The sequence below is a fragment of the Scyliorhinus torazame genome, chromosome 9 (genome assembly GCF_047496885.1).
Source record: "Scyliorhinus torazame isolate Kashiwa2021f chromosome 9, sScyTor2.1, whole genome shotgun sequence".
Taxonomy (NCBI): Eukaryota; Metazoa; Chordata; class Chondrichthyes; order Carcharhiniformes; family Scyliorhinidae; genus Scyliorhinus; species Scyliorhinus torazame.
Genome location: NC_092715.1, coordinates 207,430,168 through 207,452,766, shown reverse-complemented (window position 1 = coordinate 207,452,766; position 22,599 = coordinate 207,430,168). Strand labels below are relative to the sequence as shown.

General features: G+C 43.4%; 1 protein-coding gene across 3 annotated transcripts in view; it reads left to right on the top strand.

Moving 5' to 3' along the window:
- LOC140429706 (poly [ADP-ribose] polymerase tankyrase-1) overlaps positions 1-22,599 on the top strand; it is a 204,039-nt gene that overhangs the window by 105,332 nt on the left and 76,108 nt on the right. For all 3 annotated transcript variants that reach the window (XM_072517034.1, XM_072517033.1, XM_072517032.1), the window contains one exon: positions 21,054-21,148. In XM_072517034.1, coding sequence (XP_072373135.1) covers positions 21,054-21,148 — 95 coding nt within the window. The remainder of the gene's footprint in view (positions 1-21,053; positions 21,149-22,599) is intronic.

Sequence of the window (22,599 nt, the reverse complement as noted above, 5' to 3'; positions counted from 1 at the left end):
ACCCGGTCAAGAAGAACGATTTGAACTTGGGGGCTTAACTTTATAGTCCCCAGGGGCTTCCCGTCTTTCGGGGCGGACCCTGTACCTAGTTCCAAGTGATTGGACTTTGTTCCAATCGCTTGGTTTGATTTCTCCAATACTGGAGCGTTCCCCTGATCGATGGGCGGTCTTGAGGTGTCCGTTAACCTCTTTTGTGTTGGCTCCTGCTGGCGCCGGGGAGTCTGGCTTGGCTTTGTTTATCCCAAATGTTTTGATTGTACCTGGGGATCGCTCATTAGTATGTAGATGGCTGCTCCATTATTATGCAGATGGCTGCTTGTATCGATGCTGTCTGGGCTTTTGCAGAATTTAATACACAGTAACGTGCACCTGCTAGTTTCTGCCTGTGTTGGATGATATTCCCTGCAGCCTTTGCTGTTCTCCATTTTACGTCGGGAGTTGCCCAACCCAGGTGGCTACACCATTCACGTCCCAGACCTCGACCATGCTCCGGTACTTCGGCGGATGCAACAAGAGCCTGAGCAATACAAGGCGGCTCATGATGCTCGGGCGACTGATCTTCCTGCCCTGGTGCCTGGAGATCATGTCCGCATACATCTTCCAGAGGGTGGCTGGTCGGAAACCACTGAGGTTCTTAGACAGGTGTCTCCCCGCTCGTTTCTAGTTCGTTTGCCTGATGGCTCCATTCGCCGCTGCAATCGGCGTGCCCTTCGTCTGGTCCCACGCTCGCTACGAAATTCTGCACCAGTGCCATGCCCTCCTCTTGTCCCTGACATGGAATTTGTTGAGCTTCCGGATACCCTGCCTCCTCCTCACTCGACCATGGCCCGGCCCATTCCTCAGCCGGTGGATCCTGAACCACCCTTGAGGCGGTCAACCCGAATTCGTCGCCCACCCCAAAGACTTGATTTATAAACCGTGCACTATTGGACTCACTGACTTGTTCTGCCGTACTGTTTAAGAGTTTTTCATCGTTTGTTAATAGCATTTGTTTTGTTCTTGGTGTAATATAGTTTTCCTCTGCACCCGGCACCTTCCCGTGTATATAGCGTAGCCACATGTACATATTGATGTAAATAATGCACACACATGATCAGACACACTCACTACACTTTATTTATTCTCATGTCGCCACATAGTCTTTGCGAAAAGGGGGGGGGGGGATGTCATGATATACATCAGCATATCATGGTGCAATCAGACACACTGATGGACATACAGTAGGACCAACCAGCATACACAACATCGCAGCCAATCACCAGTGAGAGCACACGCACTATAAAGACAGGGGACACCAGAGTTCCTGCTTTTTCTAGCAACAGCCAGCTCAGAGCAGAGCTCACAGCCTGCCTCTCAGACATTCACCATGTGCTGAGTGCCTCACCTAGATAGTGATAGGACAGGGTCCACAGATAAGCTGGTAATGCTTGTACCCAAGCTTATAGTATGTTATTGCAGTTGAGTTAATAAAATAGTTACACCATCTCCAGCCGTGTTGACCTGTTTGTAGACCAGAACACCCAACACGACAAGAGGTATTTTGAGTTTAAATCATTTGTATGGACACTAGCAGAGGGGGCTCTATAAAAAAGCTGGATCTAGGTTCAAAGTCAAACTTGTCCAAGACCTCAAATAAATAGCTCCATTCCACCCTATCGAATACCTCTGCATCCAGAGAAATAATCACCTCCATTTCAGGGCATGGAAAGGGGTCAGAACCACATTGAGCAGCCTCCAGACATTGGCTGACAGTTGCCTCCCCACAATAAATCCTGTTTGGACTCCTCCCTGATAGGCAGGACTCCAAGCACCTCGCCAATACCTTTGCTGTAACTTTGCATCTGCATTCATCAAAGAGGTGGGGCGATACAACCCACATTCCATCGGTTCTTCATGGATATAGATAGATTGAGTGGGCAAAATCTGGCAGATGGAGTATAATGTGGGGAAAATATGAAGGTGTTCACTTTGGCAGGAAGAATAAAAATGCAGGGTATTGCTTAAATGGAGAATGACTGCAGAATTCTGGCATGCCGAACAATGTAGGTATTCTAGTGCATGAGTCACCAAAAGCTAGTATGCAGGTACACTTTGTAATCAAGAAGACTAATGGAATGCTAACCTTTATTATGAGAGAAATTAAACATAAAGTAAGGATGTTATGCTTCAGTTATACAGGGCGTTGGCGAGACTGCATCTAGAATACTGTGTACAGATTTAGTCTTGTTATTTCAGGAAGGATGTAAATATGTTGGAAGTGGTTCAGAGGTGGTTTAATAGATTGATAGTTGGAATTAGTGGGATGTCTTATGAGGAAGGGTTGGAGGGTTGGGCTTGTTTCACTGCAGTTTGGAAGGGCGAGGGCCAGCTTGATTGAAGTGTGTAAGATCCTGAATGGTCTTGACAAGATGGATGTGGAAAGAATGTTTCCTCTTGTGGGTGAGTCCAGATCTGTTTTAAAATTAGGGATCACCCTTAGGACAGAGATAAGAATTTTTTTCTCCAATGGTTGTGTGACTTTGGAACTCTGCCTGAGAAGACGACAGAAGCAGGGTCATTGAGTATTTTTCAGGCAGAGGTAGTTGGATTCTTTTTAGGCCAGGGGATCAAAGGTTATCGGTGGGTACATGGGATTGTGGAACTCGAAGCACAGCCGTGATCTTATTGAATGACAGAGCAGGTTTGAGGGGCTGAATTGTGTACTTCTCTTATTTTGTATGTATGTAAATTAAGTGAGTACCACTTCAGCTGTATCAGTTAATCCCGTTTCTATTATTAGACAGCTGAAGCTCTAGAATCTCATTTTATCTGAGAACACCCCCCACTTACTCCCTTGATCCAATTCACACTAAAAGTTTGACCGCCGAAGTTTGCGTCCTTACCCCCATGCCAGTTGACATTATAAATGATTTCCTCACCTCCCTTAAAACCCACCATTGATTCCTCTGCCCTTGCCAAATATCTCCAATCTCCATTTCTTCTCTGCCTTGGATTGCCACATGTATTCAAACTTCCACATAATCTCTCAGCTACCCAGCCATACCAACAGGACACTACTGTTTCACAGGCTGTATTAAGGTGTCACCAAACTTTTGATTTACCTCTGATGTCTGGCTTCTCACCTAGCTGTGAAGTATCTAACTCCGAGCACTTCTTTTGTTTTTTACTTTAACTTCACTGACCAATTTAACTGTTTTCCTGAGACATTCTTTTTGTCTCCATTCCCTGGTTTTGGGGACCTTTGTTCTTTTGGGAAAGTTGCTCTCTACAGTTCCCTTGTTCTGTCCAGCTTCCCCAGGTTCCAGCTCACAACTAACTCAAAAGTTATTTCTGTTCTAGGTGGCCCCTTGTTGCGAAGCAATATCCGAGCTTTCCTTTAAACCCTGTTTGTTTTCACGTCATAAACTCTCATTACCATGCATGCATGCATCTAAACAAAACTGAAGTCATTAACCCGTTCAAATACAGAAACACAAAATTAAACTTAAATCTAAACCTTATTTCTAATACCACAAATATAAATTACTTAAAACTACCTCTGTTTCCTGACACATTATCCAAAGATATGGAATCAGCTTCTAAGCATATTCTAATGGCACGCACCTCTACCTTCCACCATCTGAGACTCTCCACTACCTCTGTGTATCAGGTTACTGGTCCAACGTTCAGCCTGGATGGGCCATCGTTAAACAGTGGAAAGATTCAAAGCAATTATCCAGCCCCTGCCACAATGTTCAAGCACTTGTCATTGATTCAGTTGACCTCCCTGGCCACTACCTCCAAACCAGAATGTTTGCACCCTTGTAGTTCTTAATTAATGTCTACTCAATGTTTATTTGCATTCTACTCAACTAGATTTTACTGCTATGGGTGTGGAAGATGCACATTATTAAAGGCAAAGATCACCCTCCAAGGGAGATCATCTTTTCAGAGGTAAAAGTCTTCAGTGTGCCCTTGTAGCTTTCTGTGAGGTGGTCCTTCCTATTTAGGAGGAAGCGTACAAATAACTTAATATATTTGCAATGTTCCAATATTGTCACTATTGACATAAGTGTGCACAATTAGCGTGGAAATGTATCTGAATGTTTGTAGGAAATTATTGCACTTTCATATTCGTATTTAACAAGATAAAAATATTTGTGCCCTCAGTGATACGAATATAATAGTAATATTCCATCCCAAGCCCCCTCCATGACAAAGTCCGTCTACTTTCCTCCCATACATTGCCATTCCCACTTTGCACCAACCTATCTGCTGCTGAAATTTTCATTCTCTTCATTTTCCAACATTTTCAGAGCGATTTCCCATCCTCCATGTTCTTCAATTCATTCAAAACTCACTACTGCATTAAATTCTGCCCACTCATTATTCCTGCCCTACTTTGGACATTGCTCCCCACCCCCCATGCCTTAAATGTAAAATTCTCATATTTGTGCAGAAGAGATTTACCAGAATGTTGCCTGGTATGAAGGGCATTAGCTATGAGGAGCAGTTGAATAAACTCGGTTTGTTCTCACTGGAACGAAGGAGGTTGAGGGGCGACCTGATAGAGGTCTACAAAATTATGAGGGGCATAGACAGAGTGGATAGTCAGAGGCATTTCCCCGGGGTAGAGGGGTCAATTACTAGGGGGCATAGGTTTAGAGTAGATGTACGAGGCAAGTTTTTTACGCAGAGGGTAGTGGGTGCCTGGAACTCGCTACCGGAGGAGGTGGTGGAAGCAGGGACGATAGTGACATTTAAGGGGCATCTTGACAAATACATGAATAGGATGGGGATAGAGGGATACGGACCCAGGAAGGGTAGAAGATTGTAGTTTAGTCGAGCAGCATGGTCGGCACGGGCTTGGAGGGCCGAAGGGCCTGTTCCTGTGCTGTACATTTCTTTCTTCTTTGTTCTTTTGTTTTTAAAACCTTCCAACTTTGCCCCTTCCCATCTGTGTAACCTCTTCCAGCCCAACTAACTAATCCTCTTCTCAGAACTCTGCATAGTACCCAACTTTGATCCCTTGTGCATGTCCTTCTTGTTTTGTTCCAGCATTGATAGATATGCTTTCAGGTGCCTGCATCTCAGTTCAGGAATATCTATCTCTCCTCAAACCTAACCACCTCTGTACATTCTTCTCTTTTGAAACCCACTTGTCATCCATCTTAATGTCTCCTCCTTCAGCTTGGCAACCATTTTTCTGTGATTATACCTTTGTGAACAGCTATGGGATGTTTTGCTATTTTGCCTACATAATATAAATGTGAACAGCTGATCTAAGGTGATTCTATGGAATATTTACGCTTTCATTAAAAGCTGTTTTCTGGGTTTTTGTTTCAAAAACAATCTCACTTATCCTTGAGTAGTGTAAGTATCAAGTTGTCTTCCATTGTTGGGAATATAGTCCAAGAAAGGAACATGGAGGTAACCAGTCTTTCTGATGCACTTTTCTTCACTCTTTAAATGTAGTGGACCTTGTTCCTGCTCCTCTTAATTATTTTGGATTCAACTTTGGAATATTTAGATTTAGTTATTTAATTTCAGCTTCCTGTCCTTCAGAGCATGCTGTCCTAGAAATGGTACAAGGACAATGTGTAAGCATTTATGGAATTGTAGGTTCAGAATAGAAAACATTTTATAGTCACCTCCTTCGTGATTTCCTCCATTGCCCGATCATGGGCCTGCGTGGGAGTATATGGAAGGTAAACATTGCAGGAATGAAGATAATGCTGCAGTCACTCTCTGGCAAGAAATTTCAATTACTTTGGTCGACTCTTTCAATGCACAGGAAAGTTATGTTTCTTCATTGAACTGGCCTTTGCTTCTCTTGAGGAAAGTGAAGATGTATTCTCAGCAGTTTCTAAGAGTGTTGTCGTGAAACATGTTTTTGCTGTTAGTTTTACGAAATAGCCTTTCCAAATCAAAATATTATATTAAGTTGGGCAGCAAAAAATTTTCCCCCAAATATATATCTCTCACAAGGGGAGTGAAGCCTAGCTTGATTGGTTTTGGAAACCATACATGTAGTACCAGCATAAAAATGCCGTGGTGGTGTTACATGTCCTGCTCTGCATCATATCTCAAAGGCAGCCCCAGGACTTGCACCAGTGTGCCATTTAATTAAATGGTTTAATTCTCTCTTTTTATATGAATGCTACCAAGCTAGGTTTTACTTCTAAGGCTGTATGGAAAATGCATATCTCTGTAAAAGGGAGATCATTTTTTTAGAAGATAAAAGATGGCCGTATCTATTTTAGAGGATGCATATCAATAGAAAATATTTACAGTGTTCCAATAGTGTCCCTGTTGATGTGCCATTATCTCTCTGCTTAAGTAAATGCAGAAACCTGTTCTGCAGGTTTATAGAAAATTGCTGCAGCAGTTGAACATTTTCAAAAGTGGCCAGCTCTTGTGATCTTGTGCAAAAATAAAATGACCCAAGTAATGTGGATGTGAAAGTATTGTCTAACTGCTTGTAGTAAAGATACTTATTTTTTTTTTAATGGGTGTTTATAAACCAAACATGGAATAAAGGAAAAACTCAATGCTCATGGATAGTAATTATGAAATGAAATTCAAACAATAGTCAAATGGTAGGAATTCATAGAATCCTTACAGTGCAGAAGGATGCCATTTGGCCCATCGAGTCTGCACCGATCCTTGGAAAGAGCACCCTGCGTAGGCCCCTACACCACCACCACCACCACCACCCTATCCCTGTAACTCAGTAACCCCACTTAACCTATTGGACACTAAGGGGCAATTTATCATGGCCAATACACGTAACCTGCACTGTCTTTGGACAGTGGGAGGAAACTGGAGCACCCGGAGGAAACCCACACAAACAAGGGGAGAAAGTGCAAATTCCACACAGGCAATCACCCGAGGCCGGAACCCGGGTCCCTGGATCTGTGAGGCAGCAGTGCTAGCCACTGTGCCTCCCATCATATTATGCCTTGTGTATCAGAGAACTGCTTTGGAAAAACTTGTTTGGTTCTCACAACTGATGTGTCTGGATCTTTTAGGTTAACTAAAGGAGTCTAAATTAACCTTGCCCACCTTATTAAATAGGCTGTTTCTGAACGAATCCTCTACCTTGGACCGTAAACAACTCCACCTGGGTATGGAAAATCCAAAAGTAGATCTTCAACTGGATCTAGGACGGGGAAAGAAGGAAAGCTTCAAATGCAAATTTAAATCTGCAGTTCAAATTCTAGTTTTAGCATACATCAATACCCATTGATTTTGGTTAACTGCGACAGAGATAAACAACTGCTGAATGTATACCGTCCTTGATGCGTAGAATGCATAGAAAATGCAACAGTGAAACAGGACATTTGGCTTAATCTGTCTGTGCCGGTTTTAAACACCACCCCCTCACACACGCGCACACATAATCTTAATTGCATTTATTCAGCTTGTTTCCATATGCCTTTAACCCCTTTACCTTCATCCACAAGTCCAATGTAATCTCTTAACTTGGTCCCTAATCCTGGCTTGGCTTCACAAGGCCCAGACCCTTGCTGAGGGAATTGGGAATGAAGAGAGTGAAGGGGCTTGCCATAATCTTCTCAAGCAGTTGTCAGCAGGTTGAAATGTTGTAAATGCGACACCCTTGTTCAAGAATGGGTATAAGGATATTCATAGTAACAGCAGCCTGTCAGTTTAACACCAGTGGTGGATAGGGTTTGTAACGAAAAGGGTTTCCTTTACTCCACAACAGGCTGGTATTGGGTGTCACAGATAACTGTGGGTGTCTCTCTCCTGCAGGTGTTAAAACCACGACCTGGAAGTGTCGCACTGGGACAGCTTCGCAAGAGAAAGGGGGCAAGTCTCTCTGTTTATACCTAACCAGTGAGGTTGTCCTTATGCCACACCAGTTACCTTGACTGCCACCTACGCCTGTGTGAGTCCCTCTCCTGTGATGGTGAAATGTCATCCGGAAGCGCCCCACTAGTGCAACTTCACAAGAGAGATAAAGAGGGACCACTGTTTATTCCTGACCAGTAGCCTGTCGAGTGAGCGTGTTCGAAGCGCTCAGATTCCCTTTTCCGGTCCTTGACTACGGGATTTTGTCCTGGCAATTGTTGTGACTTGACCAGAGCGGACAGTGAAAGGAAGGTGAGACCACAAGAATGGTAGTTTTAAAATAATTGATTTATTCAAGAGAAATTAAGTCTTCTGCAACTCAGATTAACCCACACACACAAACACCGATTATGAAATACTATGTGTAAAACAAGAGACTAAACGGCACATTGAAAATTCTTACAGTTTACACAGATTTACTTTAGCGACGCAAACACAGATACTTCACTCATCCACCCCAAACCTCAACAAGCTATACTAATTGGGAGGTTTCTGTGAGCTGGAGGAATATACTCACTGCTCCAGGGGCAGGATAGTTAAAAAAAAACGTTGACACAGATCTCTTTACATCTTCTTCCAAGCTAGCTGGTCCTTGCGGCTGTTGCTCCTTCAGTTCTCGTGGTCTCTTTTCAGCCAGGCGAAGCGTGTGTCAGGCAGGAGAGTAGAGTTCTTGCCGGGGAGTAGAGTTCTTGCCGGGGAGTAGAGTTCTTGCCGGGGAGAAGAGTTTCTCATACTTGACTTTTTAAGGGCAAAACCCTGAATGGGTCAACACTGATCCTCCCACAGGTGAGTTCCAGGACAAAGGAAGCCTTTCTGATTGTTGACAGAATGGAAATGATCAAGTTCCCCAATCAAAAGGTGTCATAATGTAATTTGATTTTAATCAGTGCCCTTACAAAAAGCTTGCAATGTCTCTGGTTTCTGCTGGTCTCTTGATAATGGTCGCTGGAGACAACTTTAATCATTATCTCCTTAAGGTATTGTGCTTCCGTCTGGCCAGGACAATAAGTGATTTGCATTTCAACTGCCCCTGGTCTCTTGACAATGGTCGTTGGAGATAACTTTAATTGTTATCCGATTAAGGTATTTTGAGTCTTTCTGGCCGGGGCCGCAAGTGATTTGCATTTCAACTGCCCCTGGTCTCTGAATGAGATTAGGCTGTTTCATGACTCATGGCCTGTTTGTCTTGATTCAGTTGTCTGCCTGATCTGCCCATTTAAAATGGAATGTCCTGTTCCAACATGTCCAGTTTATTTTGGTCCTTTGATGAGTTTGCTACAACTTACAGGTTTTAGAAATAATATTCAGGTAAAAGGATTCACAGCCACTTGGTGAGATTTGAGTTAATTAAGGAGAGTCAGCATGCATTTGTAAATGGTGGTCGTGTTTGGCGAATCTACTTGAAGTTTTTGGTGAGGAAACAATGTTGATGATGTGAATACAGTGGGTGTTGTCTATATGGATTTGAAGAAAACATTTAACAAGCAACTACATAAAAGTGCTGGTTAACAAAATAGAGGTTGATGGAATAAGATGTTGTTATACCATCCTGGCCTAGTGTGCAGTCAATTCCAGCTCCTCTTGACCCGGAGTCACAAGACAATTGAATTGACCAATAATTTTTCGAAAAACACCCAGTCTTTGGCCCTTGGCTGCTCAATAATCACAGTCACCAGGTTTGTAAGTTTAAACACAATTACTTTATATTTATAACATGAACTATAATGAAATATCCAGTAAATACAGGATAAAAGCAAGTTACTGCGGATGCTGGAATCTGAAACGAAAGAGAAAATGCTGGAAAATCTCAGCAGTTCTGGCAGCATCTGTAGGGAGAGAAGAGCTAACGTTTCAAGTCCGATGACTCTTTGTCAAAGCTAACAGACAGAGAAAGACACAGTCTTTTACCATTTCTTTCTTTCTTAATATGTATTTAATCCTTCCCCCCAATCTTATCCACCTTTCCTTACCCTTTCTCCTCTTTGCTTCCCCCTTCCCCTCCCCCCACATCTACAGTTCATCCTCTGATGTTAGTTTCTCTGCTGTATGACCTTTCACATCTTTTGTTCTCTCTGGGGACTGCCATTAGTATTCTTTCCCCTTGGTTTCTGTGGCCATTAGCACCCAATTTCCCTGGGTTTCTGTGGCTATGACTCATCTTTCATTCTCACACCACAGTATAAATTCTATGTTGTTCTATGTTTCTCTGTCTGTTAGCTTTGACCAAGAGTCATCGGACTCGAAACGTTAGCTCTTTTCTCTCCCTACAGATGCTGCCAGACCTGCTGGGATTTTCCAGCATTTTCTCTTTCGGTTAACTATTATCAAATTCCTAATCCCCCCACTTTAACCTGCCCCCACCCTCTGCACATGCAAACAAGAAAAACTGAGGGGAGGAGAGGGGTGAAAAGAATAAGTAAAAGAAAATCTAGTCTTTGTTTCAGATGGTTGCCTTTAAGCAGACATTCCTTCAAAGTAAGCTTTCAGATCCAGATCTCTGTTTGCAGCCTGTACTGGTTTTCACTGTAGACTCATTCAGGTTTCTGTGGTTTCAGAAATACAGCAACTCACAGCCTTTCTAGAGAGTGAGAGAGAAAAAGCAGAAAAACGAAGAGCCGGTTTTTCCCCTGAGTGTCCAGGATTCAAAACTGAGCTCCTTGGGTCTCTGAAACTCTTTCCACTAGTTAGGGACCCAATCACCACCTGTTACTAGGCAGAATATGGCCGTTTGCCAATTCATTAGCCACCAGCCAGTCAACTGAGTCCCATCCCATCTCTTGGGTGCCAAAAAGTCTGTGTCTTGCTATCCAAAGCTAGCAGCACCATACACTATGTTGCAACTTCTTGAATTCCCCCTGCTGCTTGGCTTAAAGATACATATCCAATGACCATTCATGGATGAAAATGATAGAGGCAAAATAAAGAATTGGGAAATAAGGGAATCAACAGAAAGGACCCTTACAATGGTCAGTATAAAATAAAAAGTTGACTTAAGGATAACAAGTGGTAATTTCTTTTCACACTGGAGGTGATAGAGTGGTGTTCCTCTAGGATAAGTGCTAGGACCACTATATACATATAAATAGATGACTTGGATATTGAAATAGAGTAAAGTTAAAAAAATTACTGAAGATACCAAATTTGGAGGTGTAGCTGACAGTAAGGGTGATAAAAAATTTAAAAAAAATAAGCAAATAGAATGGATGAATGTGGCAGATTTCTAATATTTAGAAATGCATTATGATTCATTTTGACAGAAGGTATAGGGAGGCCATATATACTTACAAGCACAGTTTAGAGAGTGTGCAGATGTATATAGATCTTGAAGGGTAGCAGGATATATTAAGAGAATTAGCAAGGCATATAGGATCTTAATGTAAAGTAAAGTCTCCATAGTCCCAGATGACCACAGGCTGCTTTCCCCTTTGAGGGGTAGAACTGACTGATGGTGATTTAACCTGAAGGTCATCACACTTCAAACGAGGAACCTTCATGAACAACCTCAGCCAGAATGGGAATTGAACCCGCCTGTTGGCCTTGCTCTGCATCACAAACCAGCTGTCCAGCCAACTGAGCTAAACCAGCCCACAATCTTAAGGTATTGAGTATGAAAGCAGCAAAGTTATGCTTTATAAAGCTCTGGTTAGGTGACAACTTGAGCATTGCATCCAGTTCTGGTCACCACACTTAAGGATGTGAAAGTGGGCGCTGTAGAAATTTACCAGAATGATTCAAAGTACAAGATTAGGTTGGAGAAGCTGGGGTTGTTCTTGGAGCAAAGGAGATTGAGGGGAGATTTTATAGAGTTGTACAAGATTGATAAATTAGTCAGACAGATTTTTAATTGGTAATGGGTTGAAGGGTTGTGGACCATGGGCAGGACGGTGGAGTTGAGGCCAGGATGGGATCAGCCATGATCAAATTGAAGGATGGCAACTCCTGTTCCTAGGTCACATGTTCTAGGGAGGAGATCCTCTGGCTGATTTCACAATCCAGCTCTTGGTCTGCAGCATTGTAGGTAACATATGAGGAATGCATCAGCCATGATCAAATGACGGAGCAGACTAGATGGGCCAAATGGCCTAATTCTGCTCCTATATCTTATGAACTTATGATGGATTTAAATAAGATCGACAAAAATAAGTTTTCCCATTAGTTGATTGATACAAGGACTGGGGGCATATTTTAAGGATTTGAACAAGAGATACGGGGATGATGTGAGTAAAAACATTTTTACACAGTGAGTGATTATGACCTGGAACTCGCTGCCTTTGAGTGGCAGAACGGGAGATGAATGATTTCAAAAATAAATTGGATGGGCATTTGAGGGAAATAAACTTTAAGATCATGGAAATTCAGTGGAAAATGGGAAATGGATTGCACTGCAACAAGCTGGCATGGACTTAATGAGCCGAATGGTCTCCATATATGCCATAAAGACTCCGTCAATCTGTGAAAAATTACTCTCTCTGCCATATCTTATTTAAGCTAGTGTCTATGGGTTGTTGTGAAAGTGCAATCTGCTTCTATCTACTGTCTCATGTCATTTCATGATTTTGTAACCTTTCCATCACAATGTTGGATAAACTGCAGTAAAAAAGCCTCAATTTTCTAAGTGCTTGGATTGATTGGACAGTTAATGTCTTTGTATATATCTCTGAGACATAAAACAAGACTTAGTAATTGAGGTCATGAGAAACCGCATTCAGAGTGTAAATGTTGAGTCGACTCCCCTCATGGAACCTAGTCATTTTCAGCTGGTAATGAAAACTATTTATATAATGCTTGCAACCCCATCTCAAAGAATGAGAGCTGGAAGGCAAGGAGCACTAAACCAATTCTCTCAAAGTTTCTTTTAAAATAGCTTTTAAATTTCTCTGAACATCTTTATAATTATCTCTGATTTGTATCTTCTGCCTTGCACCCATAGCACAGCAGAATGCTGTGTTTTGATTTGTTGCATTTCTCCTGACCTCTGTTAAAGCAGCCTTGTGCCAGCCTTGACCATCCTGTTTCTAGACATACAACTGAGTTACTAGATGGCATTCTGGTTCAGCAGGAAGAAATCATTGTCCCATGTCAAAAGTCATTGTAGAGCCTCCTTGGAATGATCTTAAAGTTTAGTATCTTCAGAGCTGGTACTTCCGTCTCGGGGTTTCAATTTAATTGTTCTAAAAATATAGGCGTTGTTGCATATCAGAAAGGTAATTTCTTCTTTAATACTGTGAGCAATTTTGGGCCCCACACCTCAGGAAGGACATACTGGCACAGGAGCGGGTCCAGCAGAGATTCACACGGATGATCCCAGGAATGCTAGGCCTAACATACGATGAATGTCTGAGGATCCGGGGATTATATTCATTGGAGTTTAGGAGGTTGAGGGGAGATCTAATAGAAACTTACAAGATAATGAATGGCTTAGATAGGGTGGATGTAGGGAAGTTGTTTCCATTAGCAGGGGAGACTAGGACCCGGGGGCACAGCCTTAGAATAAAAGGGAGTCACTTTAGAACAGAGATGAGGAGAAATTTCTTCAGCCAGAGAGTGGTGGGTCTGTGGAATTCATTGCCACAGAGGGCGGTGGAGGCCGGGACGTTCTGTCTTTAAGACCGAAGTTGATAAATTCTTGATTTCTCAAGGAATTAAGGGCTATGGAGAGAGAGCGGGTAAATGGAGTTGAAATCAGCCATGATTGAATGGTGGAGTGGACTCGATGGGCCGAATGGCCTTACTTCCACTCCTATGTCTTATGGTAGTACTGTTACCCTGTAAAACACCTAACTCTTCAGATGGAAGTATCTTCCACACGCATGGCTCTGTTACTATTTATAGGAGTTTTCTTCTGTGATTGAATTTTCATACTCCATTTCTTAGAAGGTAATGTAATTGGTTGGTGGGGCTTAGGGCTAAGTAAAATGTAGGAAAGCAGAATTATTAAATGTTTCTGACATGATGTCAAAAATGTTAAATAGACAATGCCCTCCATCTTTTGACAATTTTGGCCTAATTTTGTTGGTACCTTTCTTGAACTACTTGAAGCTTATAAATAATCATCTTACTAAGCAGGAAATAAAATATATTAGTGCCTTCAAAACACTTCCAATTAGTCTATCCTTTGGTCACTTATCCATTATATTGCTTCATTAAATTTCCTCCAAATTTATGAGATGTCATGAGCTTTCAGTTTTCTGTTGAAGTTTGATTTTTATGGAAACACTGTATGGATACATAAACATTGTTTTGTTACCTGAACATTTATAGGATTTTTATCAAATATAACCAGTGATTTCTTGTCGAACTGTGCATTTTTTAAAAATGCAATGCTGGAACCTTTGTGTAAAAGTAAGGCGAGCTACTTGGGAACAAAATACTCTTTCTTCTGATGAATAATGTGAAGACAGGCTTTCTTATTTGCATATTAGTAAATCATGTACACTTCTTGTTATCAGCAACGTTATATAAATTCATAAAGCAATAAACCAGTTCTTGAACCATTGTGAACCATTCATTATAAAACTTTTTCAAATACACTTCTGCAAAAAGATTAATCTTTGCTGAAGTAAATTTTTCAGTTCAGAGGTTTGCATGTTTGTATTTTGCACATTTGAAATTGCTTATTTTACTTTTGGTGTTCCACAATCATGACATGGTGCCAAATGCATTTGTTCGTTATTTGTAGATATATTGTGCAATGTGAACATTCCGTTGCTTTAGCAATTAAATTCTTTTTTAAAAAATATATTTATTAAAGTTTTTTAAACACAATTTTTCTCCCTTACAAACAATAACCCCCCCCCCCCCCCGTAACCAAAAAAAAACACGAGAAATCGTGCAGAGCAAGATATATACATGGCAAAATGATATATTTACACAGCTTTGTACACTAGCCCTCACCCGTACGTGCCAGTTTCCCCAACCCTTCATGTTATCTCTTGCTCATCCACTCTCCCAGGCAGTCCCCCCCCCTCCCCCCTAAAGGCTGCTGCTGCTGACCGACCTTCCTCTAACGCTCTGCGAGATAGTCTAGGAACGGTTGCCACCGCCTGTAGAACCCCTGCGCAGACCCTCTCAAGGCGAACTTAATCCTCTCCAACTTTATGAACCCAGCCATATCATTTATCCAGGCCTCCAGGCTGGGGGGGGATTCGCCTCCTTCCACATTAGCAAGATCCTTCGCCGGGCTACTAGGGACGCAAAGGCCAGAATGCCGGCCTCTTTCGCCTCCTGCACTCCCGGTTCGTCCACTACTCCAAATATTGCTAGCCCCCAGCTTGGCTTGACCCGGACTTTCACCACCTGAGATATTGCTCCCGCCACTCCTCTCCAGAACACCTCCAGTGCCGGGCATGACCAAAACATATGGACATGGTTCGCCGGGCTCCCTGAGCACCTTCCACATCTGTCCTCTACCCCAAAGAACATACTCAACCTCGCCCCCGTCAAGTGCACTCTGTGGACCACCTTAAATTGTATCAGGCTGAGCCTGGCACATGAGGAGGAGGAATTAACCCTACCTAGGGCATCAGCCCACAGACCTTCCTCGATCTCCTCCCCCAGCTCCTCCTCCCATTTACCCTTCAACTCTTCTACCAGCGCTTTCCCCTCTTTCAACTCCTGGTGTATTTCCGACACCTTGCCCTCCCCGACCCATACACCCGAGATCACCCTATCTTCAACTTCTTGTGCCGGGAGCAACGGGAATTCCCTCACCTGTCGCCTCACAAAAGCCCTCACCTACATATATCTAAAGGCATTTCCTGGGGGTAACTCGAACTTCTCCTCCAGTGCCCCGAGGCTCGCAAACGTCCCATCGATGAACAGGTCCCCCATTCTTCCAATCCCCACCCGATGCCAGCTCTGGAACCCCCCGTCCATCTTCCCCGGGACAAACCGGTGGTTACCCCTGATCGGAGACCACACCGATGCTCCCATTGCACCCCGGTGCCGTCTCCACTGGCCCCAGATCCTTAGCGTTGCCGCCACCACCGGGCTCGTGGTATACTTTGTCGGCGAGAACGTCAGCGGTGCCGTCACCAACGCCCCCAGGCTCGTTCCTTTGCAGGACGCCATCTCCATCCTCTTCCATGCCGCCCCCTCTCCCTCCATAACCCACTTGCGGATCATCGCCACATTTGCTGCCCAGTAGTAGCTCCCCAGGTTTGGCAGCGCCAACCCTCCTCGGTCCCTACTGCGTTCCAGGAACCCTCTCCTTACTCTCGGGGTCTTATTCGCCCACACAAACCCCATAATACTCCTGCCTACTCTCTTAAAAAAGGCCTTAGTGATCACGATGGGAAGGCACTGAAACACAAACAGAAACCTCGGAAGGACCACCATTTTGACCGACTGCACTCTACCCGCCAGCGAGAGCGGTAACATGTCCCATCTTTTGAAATCCTCCTCCATTTGCTCCACCAACCTCGTCAGATTCAGTTTATGTAGGGTCCCTCAACTCCTGGCTATCTGGATCCCCAGATACCGAAAGCTCCCCTCCACGCTCCTCAGCGGTAGGTCCCCCGCCTGTAATACAAAGAGCTCACTCTTCCCTACATTGAGCTTATAGCCCGAAAACTCCCCAAACTCCCTTAGAGTCTGCATGACCTCCACCATCCCCTCCATTGGATCCGCCACGTACAGCAACAGGTAATCCGCATATAGCGACACCCGATGCTCTTCTCCCCCTCGGACCACCCCCCTCCATTTATTAGACTCCCTCAATGACATGGCCAATGGTTCGATCGCCAATGCGAACAACAGGGGGGACAGGGGACACCCCTGCCTCGTCCCTTGGTACAGTCGAAAGTACTCCGACCTCCGCCGGTTCGTCACTACACTCGCCATCGGGGCTCTGTAAAGGAGCTTAACCCAATTGATAAACCCTACCCCGAACCCAAACCTACGCAGCACCTCCCAGAGGTACTCCCACTCTACTCGGTTAAAGGCCTTCTCCGCGTCCATAGCTGCCACTATCTCCGCCTCTCCCTCCTCCGATGGCATCATTATCAAGTTTAAGAGCCGCCGCACGTTGGTGTTTAGTTGCCTGCCCTTTACAAATCCCGTCTGGTCCTCGTGGATTACCCCCGGGACACAGTCCTCGATCCTCGTGGCCAGCACTTTTGCCAGCAACTTTGCATCCACATTGAGGAGCGAGATTGGCCTGTACGATCCACATTGCAGTGGGTCCTTGTCCCGCTTTAGGATCAAAGAAATTGTCGCTTCCGACATTGTCGGGGGCAGGGTCCCCTCCTCTCTTGCCTTATTAAAGGTCCTCACCAGTAGCGGGGCCAACAGGTCTGCGTACTTCCTGTCGAACTCCACCGGGAATCCGTCCGGTCCCGGGGCCTTCCCCGCCTGTATGCTCCCCAAACCCTTGCTCAGCTCCTCCAACCCAATTGGTGCCCCCAAACCAGCCACCTCTTGCTCCTCCACCCTCGGGAATCTCAGCTGATCTAGGAATCGTCTCATCCCCTCTTCCCCCGCTGGGGGCTGGGATCTGTACAGCTCTTCATAAAAGGCCTTGAATACCTCGTTTATTTTCGTCGCACTCCGAACCGTGGCTCCCCTTCCATCTTTGACTCCCCCTACTTCCCTCGCTGGGGCCTCTGCGTATCTCCTGTCCACTCTCAACATCTCCCCCACTAACCTCTCCCTTTCCATACCCTCTGTCTTCTCCCTATGAGCCCTAATGGAAATTAGCTCTCCCCTGATCACCACATTCAACGCCTCCCATACCACCCCCACCCGCACCTCCCCGTTGTCGTTGGCCTCCAAGTACCTTTCGATACACCCCCTCCCCTTCCCACACACCACCTCGTCCGCCAGCAGTCCCACATCCAGCCGTCACAATGGGCGTTGGTCCCTCTCCTCTCCCAGCTCCAGTTCCACCCAGTGCGGGGCATAGTCCGAAACGGCTATAGTCGAATACTCCGTCCCCTCCACCCTCGGGATGAGCGCCCTACCCAGAACACAAAAATCTCTCCGGGAGTAGGCTTTGTGTACATGGGAGAAGAAAGAAAATTCCCTGGCCTGCGGCCTTGCAAACCGCCATGGGTCCACTCTCCCCATCTGATCCATAAACCCCCTAAGTACCTTGGCCGCCGCCGGCCTCTTTCCAATCCTTGATTTGGAGCGGTCCAGTGCTGGATCCAACACCGTATTGAAGTCCCCTCCCATTATCAGGCCTCCTATCTCCAGGTCCGGAATGCGCCCCAACATGCGCTTCATGAATCCTGCATCATCCCAGTTCGGGGCGTATACGTTTACCAACACCACCCATGTCCCTTGCAGCCTACCGCTCACCATTACATATCGCCCTCCATTGTCCGCTACAATAGTCTTGGCCTCAAATGACACCCGCTTTCCCACCAATATTGCCACCCCTCTATTCTTCGCATCCAGTCCCGAGTGAAATACCTGTCCTACCCATCCCTTTCTTAACCTGACCTGATCCGCCACCTTCAGATGTGTCTCTTGGAGCATTGCCACGTCCGCCTTCAGTCCCTTTAAGTGCGCGAACACTCGAGCCCTCTTCACCGGCCCATTCAGGCCCCTCACATTCCACGTTATCAGCCGGATTGGAGGGGCTCTTTCTCTCCCCCCCCCCCCCACGCCCCGCCGACTAGCCACCTCCTTTTCCGGGCCAGTCCCGTGTCCACGCCTCCCTCACCCTCCAGTCCCCCAGAGAGGGGACCCCTGTCCCGACCACCTCTTCTGTGTCCCATTCCCTTTCGGCCAGTGCAGTTTCCCCCTCCCCTCCCCCCCCCCCCCCCCCCCCCCCCCGCTAGACCCCTGTCTAGTTTTGTTGCTCCCCCCATGTCACTCCCGTAAGTCAGCTGACGCCTGCTGACAGCAATTACATTCTAAATGTCTAACAAAATTAATTTGTTCAAACCCGATTAAATATTTACAAAGGGATTTTTTGTGACATTCTCAGTTTATGAAGGTTACTGGATCCAAATTTCACCCGTTCATTCATTTATACAGAAACTGACCTTTCAGCTCCATTTGAATTTGGCTCAGTTTTGTTTTGATAAGGGCCACTTGTGGTATAGATTCTTGTACTCTGCATTGGGCAAAGTCTACCTGTTCCTGACTGGGTTGCAGTTAGATCTTGCAGATGTTTCCAGTAAACTGATCATGAAGCCAGATGTCGCGCAGTCTATAACCAAGCCTTTTGCTGTCTTTTGGGTATAGGGTAGGCAAGAATGGTAACAATAATAGAGAAGCAATGATGCATGACTTTTGAAATCTTGCTGTAAAATAAATCTTGGCAGAATAAAACAATTCAGCTATCCAAATTATGTTTTGAATCTATTTTGCTTTATTGTTTCATTTAATCCATTGAATTTTTCATTTTCTTGGGAAGATAATAGCTATTGTACACGAGTTCTTGATTTCCTGTTGAAAACTATATACCAACAACATTTAAAGCTAGAAATGAAATAAATGCAGCTTTTTTATATTCTGTCAGAGTTTAGGATTTACTAGCAAGGCACGTAACCTGTCTGTTAACTAAAGCGTTGTCTCTAATCCTATGAGCCAACCAGTAAAGACACTTAAGACCAAGCCTGTCAGTTGATGTAAGTCATAGTTCATGCTAGACTGTTGCAGATGTTCTGTGCAGTGGATATCTATTTGCTGTCTATTGAAATATAAAAATGTGCTAGCCACAGTTTTCTGCTCTCTTCATAGCCAGATCACTGCTGCATCTAATTCTTGGATAATTTTTGTCTCAAGCCCATTAATTTTTTAGAAATAAATATTTATACAAAATTATTTCCTTAAAATTCAAATCTGATACTCACCATCTTTCCAAATCACCAGTAGATTAATTTTTTTCAACGTTGTTGATAAATTTACAGAAAAGAAAGGCAATAATGATGGAAAAATGCTACTTAGAAGCGATTGTTTTTAAGATTAAATTTGCAGACTGACCTGCAAGATGTTGCGCATTTTGTTTTCTTGTACAAAAGTTACCAGATCAAGGCCAAGAATGTTTTCTCTTTATTTTGTTGTGGGTTTATCCCCCACCCCACCTCGAAGTGTATTGAAGTATTTGAGTTTCATTACCATTTTCATCAAAGATAGACTTTAAGATTAGAATATTTCAATCAGAGAGGTTGATCACTTGGCCATTTAAATATAAACTCAACAAGGTAGGTGCTGATCACCAGCGGACAATTATTGTCATGAGTTTCTTTGCATGGAATGTTTGTCTCTTAAAGGGTTAGTTTGCAGATAAGTCCCAGCTGTTGTGTTGCTCTATTAACCTAGTTAAACTAGCAATGCAGCTTTCAATATACTGATCTTGGACTGGGTGACTAGTACTAATTTCAAACTCTGTTTTCATGTGTACACAGCCATGCTTGGTTTGAAAAAGGACTGTGTTAATGGAATGAAACATTTTTGATTAAAACATGGCTTCTGGGAATAAAACATAGTGGAATATATTGCTTATGAAAGAAAGTAATTATGGCGCATGTTGCTATTTTAATTATAAGATAGAAAATATCAATTTTGTAATTTATTTTGCTTCAGTGGAACCAGCTACAGGTAGTGTAAATATATACCATAAGAACTAGCAGCAGGAGTAGGCTATCTGGCCCTTCGAGCCTGCTCCGCCAAATACACAGTTATTCAACAGACAAGTTTAAATATCGAAATGACTGAACACCTTAGGCTATTTATCATTTTTTCTAAATGACTTTTTCTAATCTTATATCCAAATAGTCTAACCTCAAAGGCTATCAACAATGTCTTACACATATTAACCTATAGAGTAGATTTTCACCTTCAACACCTAGTGTTAATCTGATGCAATAGAACATCCAATCCTTGTAGAACCTGTTTGAAAACAAATTGAGCATTTTCAATGTCTGGGCAATCTGCTCCACCAGATTATTCACCAGGTGCCAAAAATGATAATCTCATTGGATTTTGTACAACTGTCAACATAAGATTGTTGTAAATATCCAGTATCAATGCTTGTTATCATAAAACTACACAGAAAGGTATCTTGTGAATTGACGATCAAAGTATTGAAGACTGCTTGGCCCACAAAATTGTGAATGCAAACTATTCCTGTTGTGAACAATTTCTTGAAATAAAGATTAATATAGCCTATTTCAGATTAGCGTTTTTGTCAAAAATTGTTTTGATCTATGCTAATTGTTTTCCAAATTGTTGGTTGTTGCTTCCAGTCTACTCCTCTTCACCTGGCTGCTGGTTACAATCGTGTCCGGATTGTTCAACTCCTTCTCCAGCACGGAGCCGATGTGCACGCAAAGGACAAAGGGTGAGCTGAGTGTTGAATTTAACATGGCTGGCGTGTTAAAGTTATAGTACATCTTCTTGGCACTGATTACATTTTTAGAGTTATCAAAGCCCATCAAGTAAAAACTTTGTGAAAGTATTAGCCCAGCAAAATATTAATATTTTGTTGGAATGCAGGATTCCATGGGGAAACATGTTAAGTGGGACTGTTTGGTTAATTCAAACACAATTAGAATTTACTGGGATCGGAACTATTAATAGAAGGTCACGAATAATGGTAGCACACGCTCTTATGAATTTTTTTCCTGTCAAAGACAGGATATTGTTTTTGGCAGTGTATTTTACTTGCCCACATTTTACTGCACATAATGACAGCGATGTGTTAAATGCAAATCCACTCTAAACACAGTCCACTGACTTGTCACATTTGGCTTTACCCTATGTCTTTCCAGAAACTCAGCACACATACAAGTCACATCCCTCTGTTGCAAAGTATTTGAAATTTAATTTTGAAATACGACAACTTCCCAATAATGTTTCATCTCCTAACCAAGGTTGCCTTGTGCAGGTTCCTGGTGGTGAAACAGTGAAATACTTGGTATAACCCTCTCACCAATCTCTGCTGCTCTACTGAAAATGAGAGAATAAGTATTGTTTTAGCAGAAGTTAACACTACTGGAGACAAACATCAGTGTTTGCTGCGTTGAGAGAGAAGTAGATGCATATTTTTGAAGTTTAATCTGCATCGAAAATATCTAACAGTTAAGGATACTATTGCAGATTACCTATCTGATGCAAAATTGCTGCTTTGAAACAGATTGACATTTGTACTTGGGTGCTGTACTGTTTAATTGAAGTGAAGCTTGAATCAGATTATGGGGAAAGTGGATTTTAATTTAGTTTGTGGCCTGCAGGGGCCCCAGTAAACATACTCTGTGGCCCAGTCAAAAAACTTAAATGTCTCTTTAATAGAATATGACACACACAAAATTAGCCTAATTTTACAGAGAATGTAAGGTAAAGCCTGTCCACTGATCACCCTCAAGCCACGTCAGCAGTCTCAACATACCTACTATTTTTCTCGTATGTTGTCTGTGGTCCAGAGTGAGCCATAAAGAAATAGATTAATCTTCTTATACCACTTCTTGTATCAATTGAATGTCTCAAACCAGTATCCCCACAAGCTTTCATTCTACTCTTCAAACCAGTGAAGAACTTGTTTACACTTTATGAATAGTTAAGTCAGCGTCCTGTTATGTGTGAGAACATTTCTTTTCAGGATCTGTGTAATCAAATGTAAAGCACTGAAATGAAGAACTCTAACAACTGTTGTGTTCTGTTACTGTAGCTAATTTTGTGATTTTATTTCCAAAGGTTGATAATTTGGGCTTCAATTTAGGCAGTGATTTATTTAAACTGCTGATGGTACTCAATGCACAGTTCTTTTAATTTGTGGAAGTCACTGTATGACTT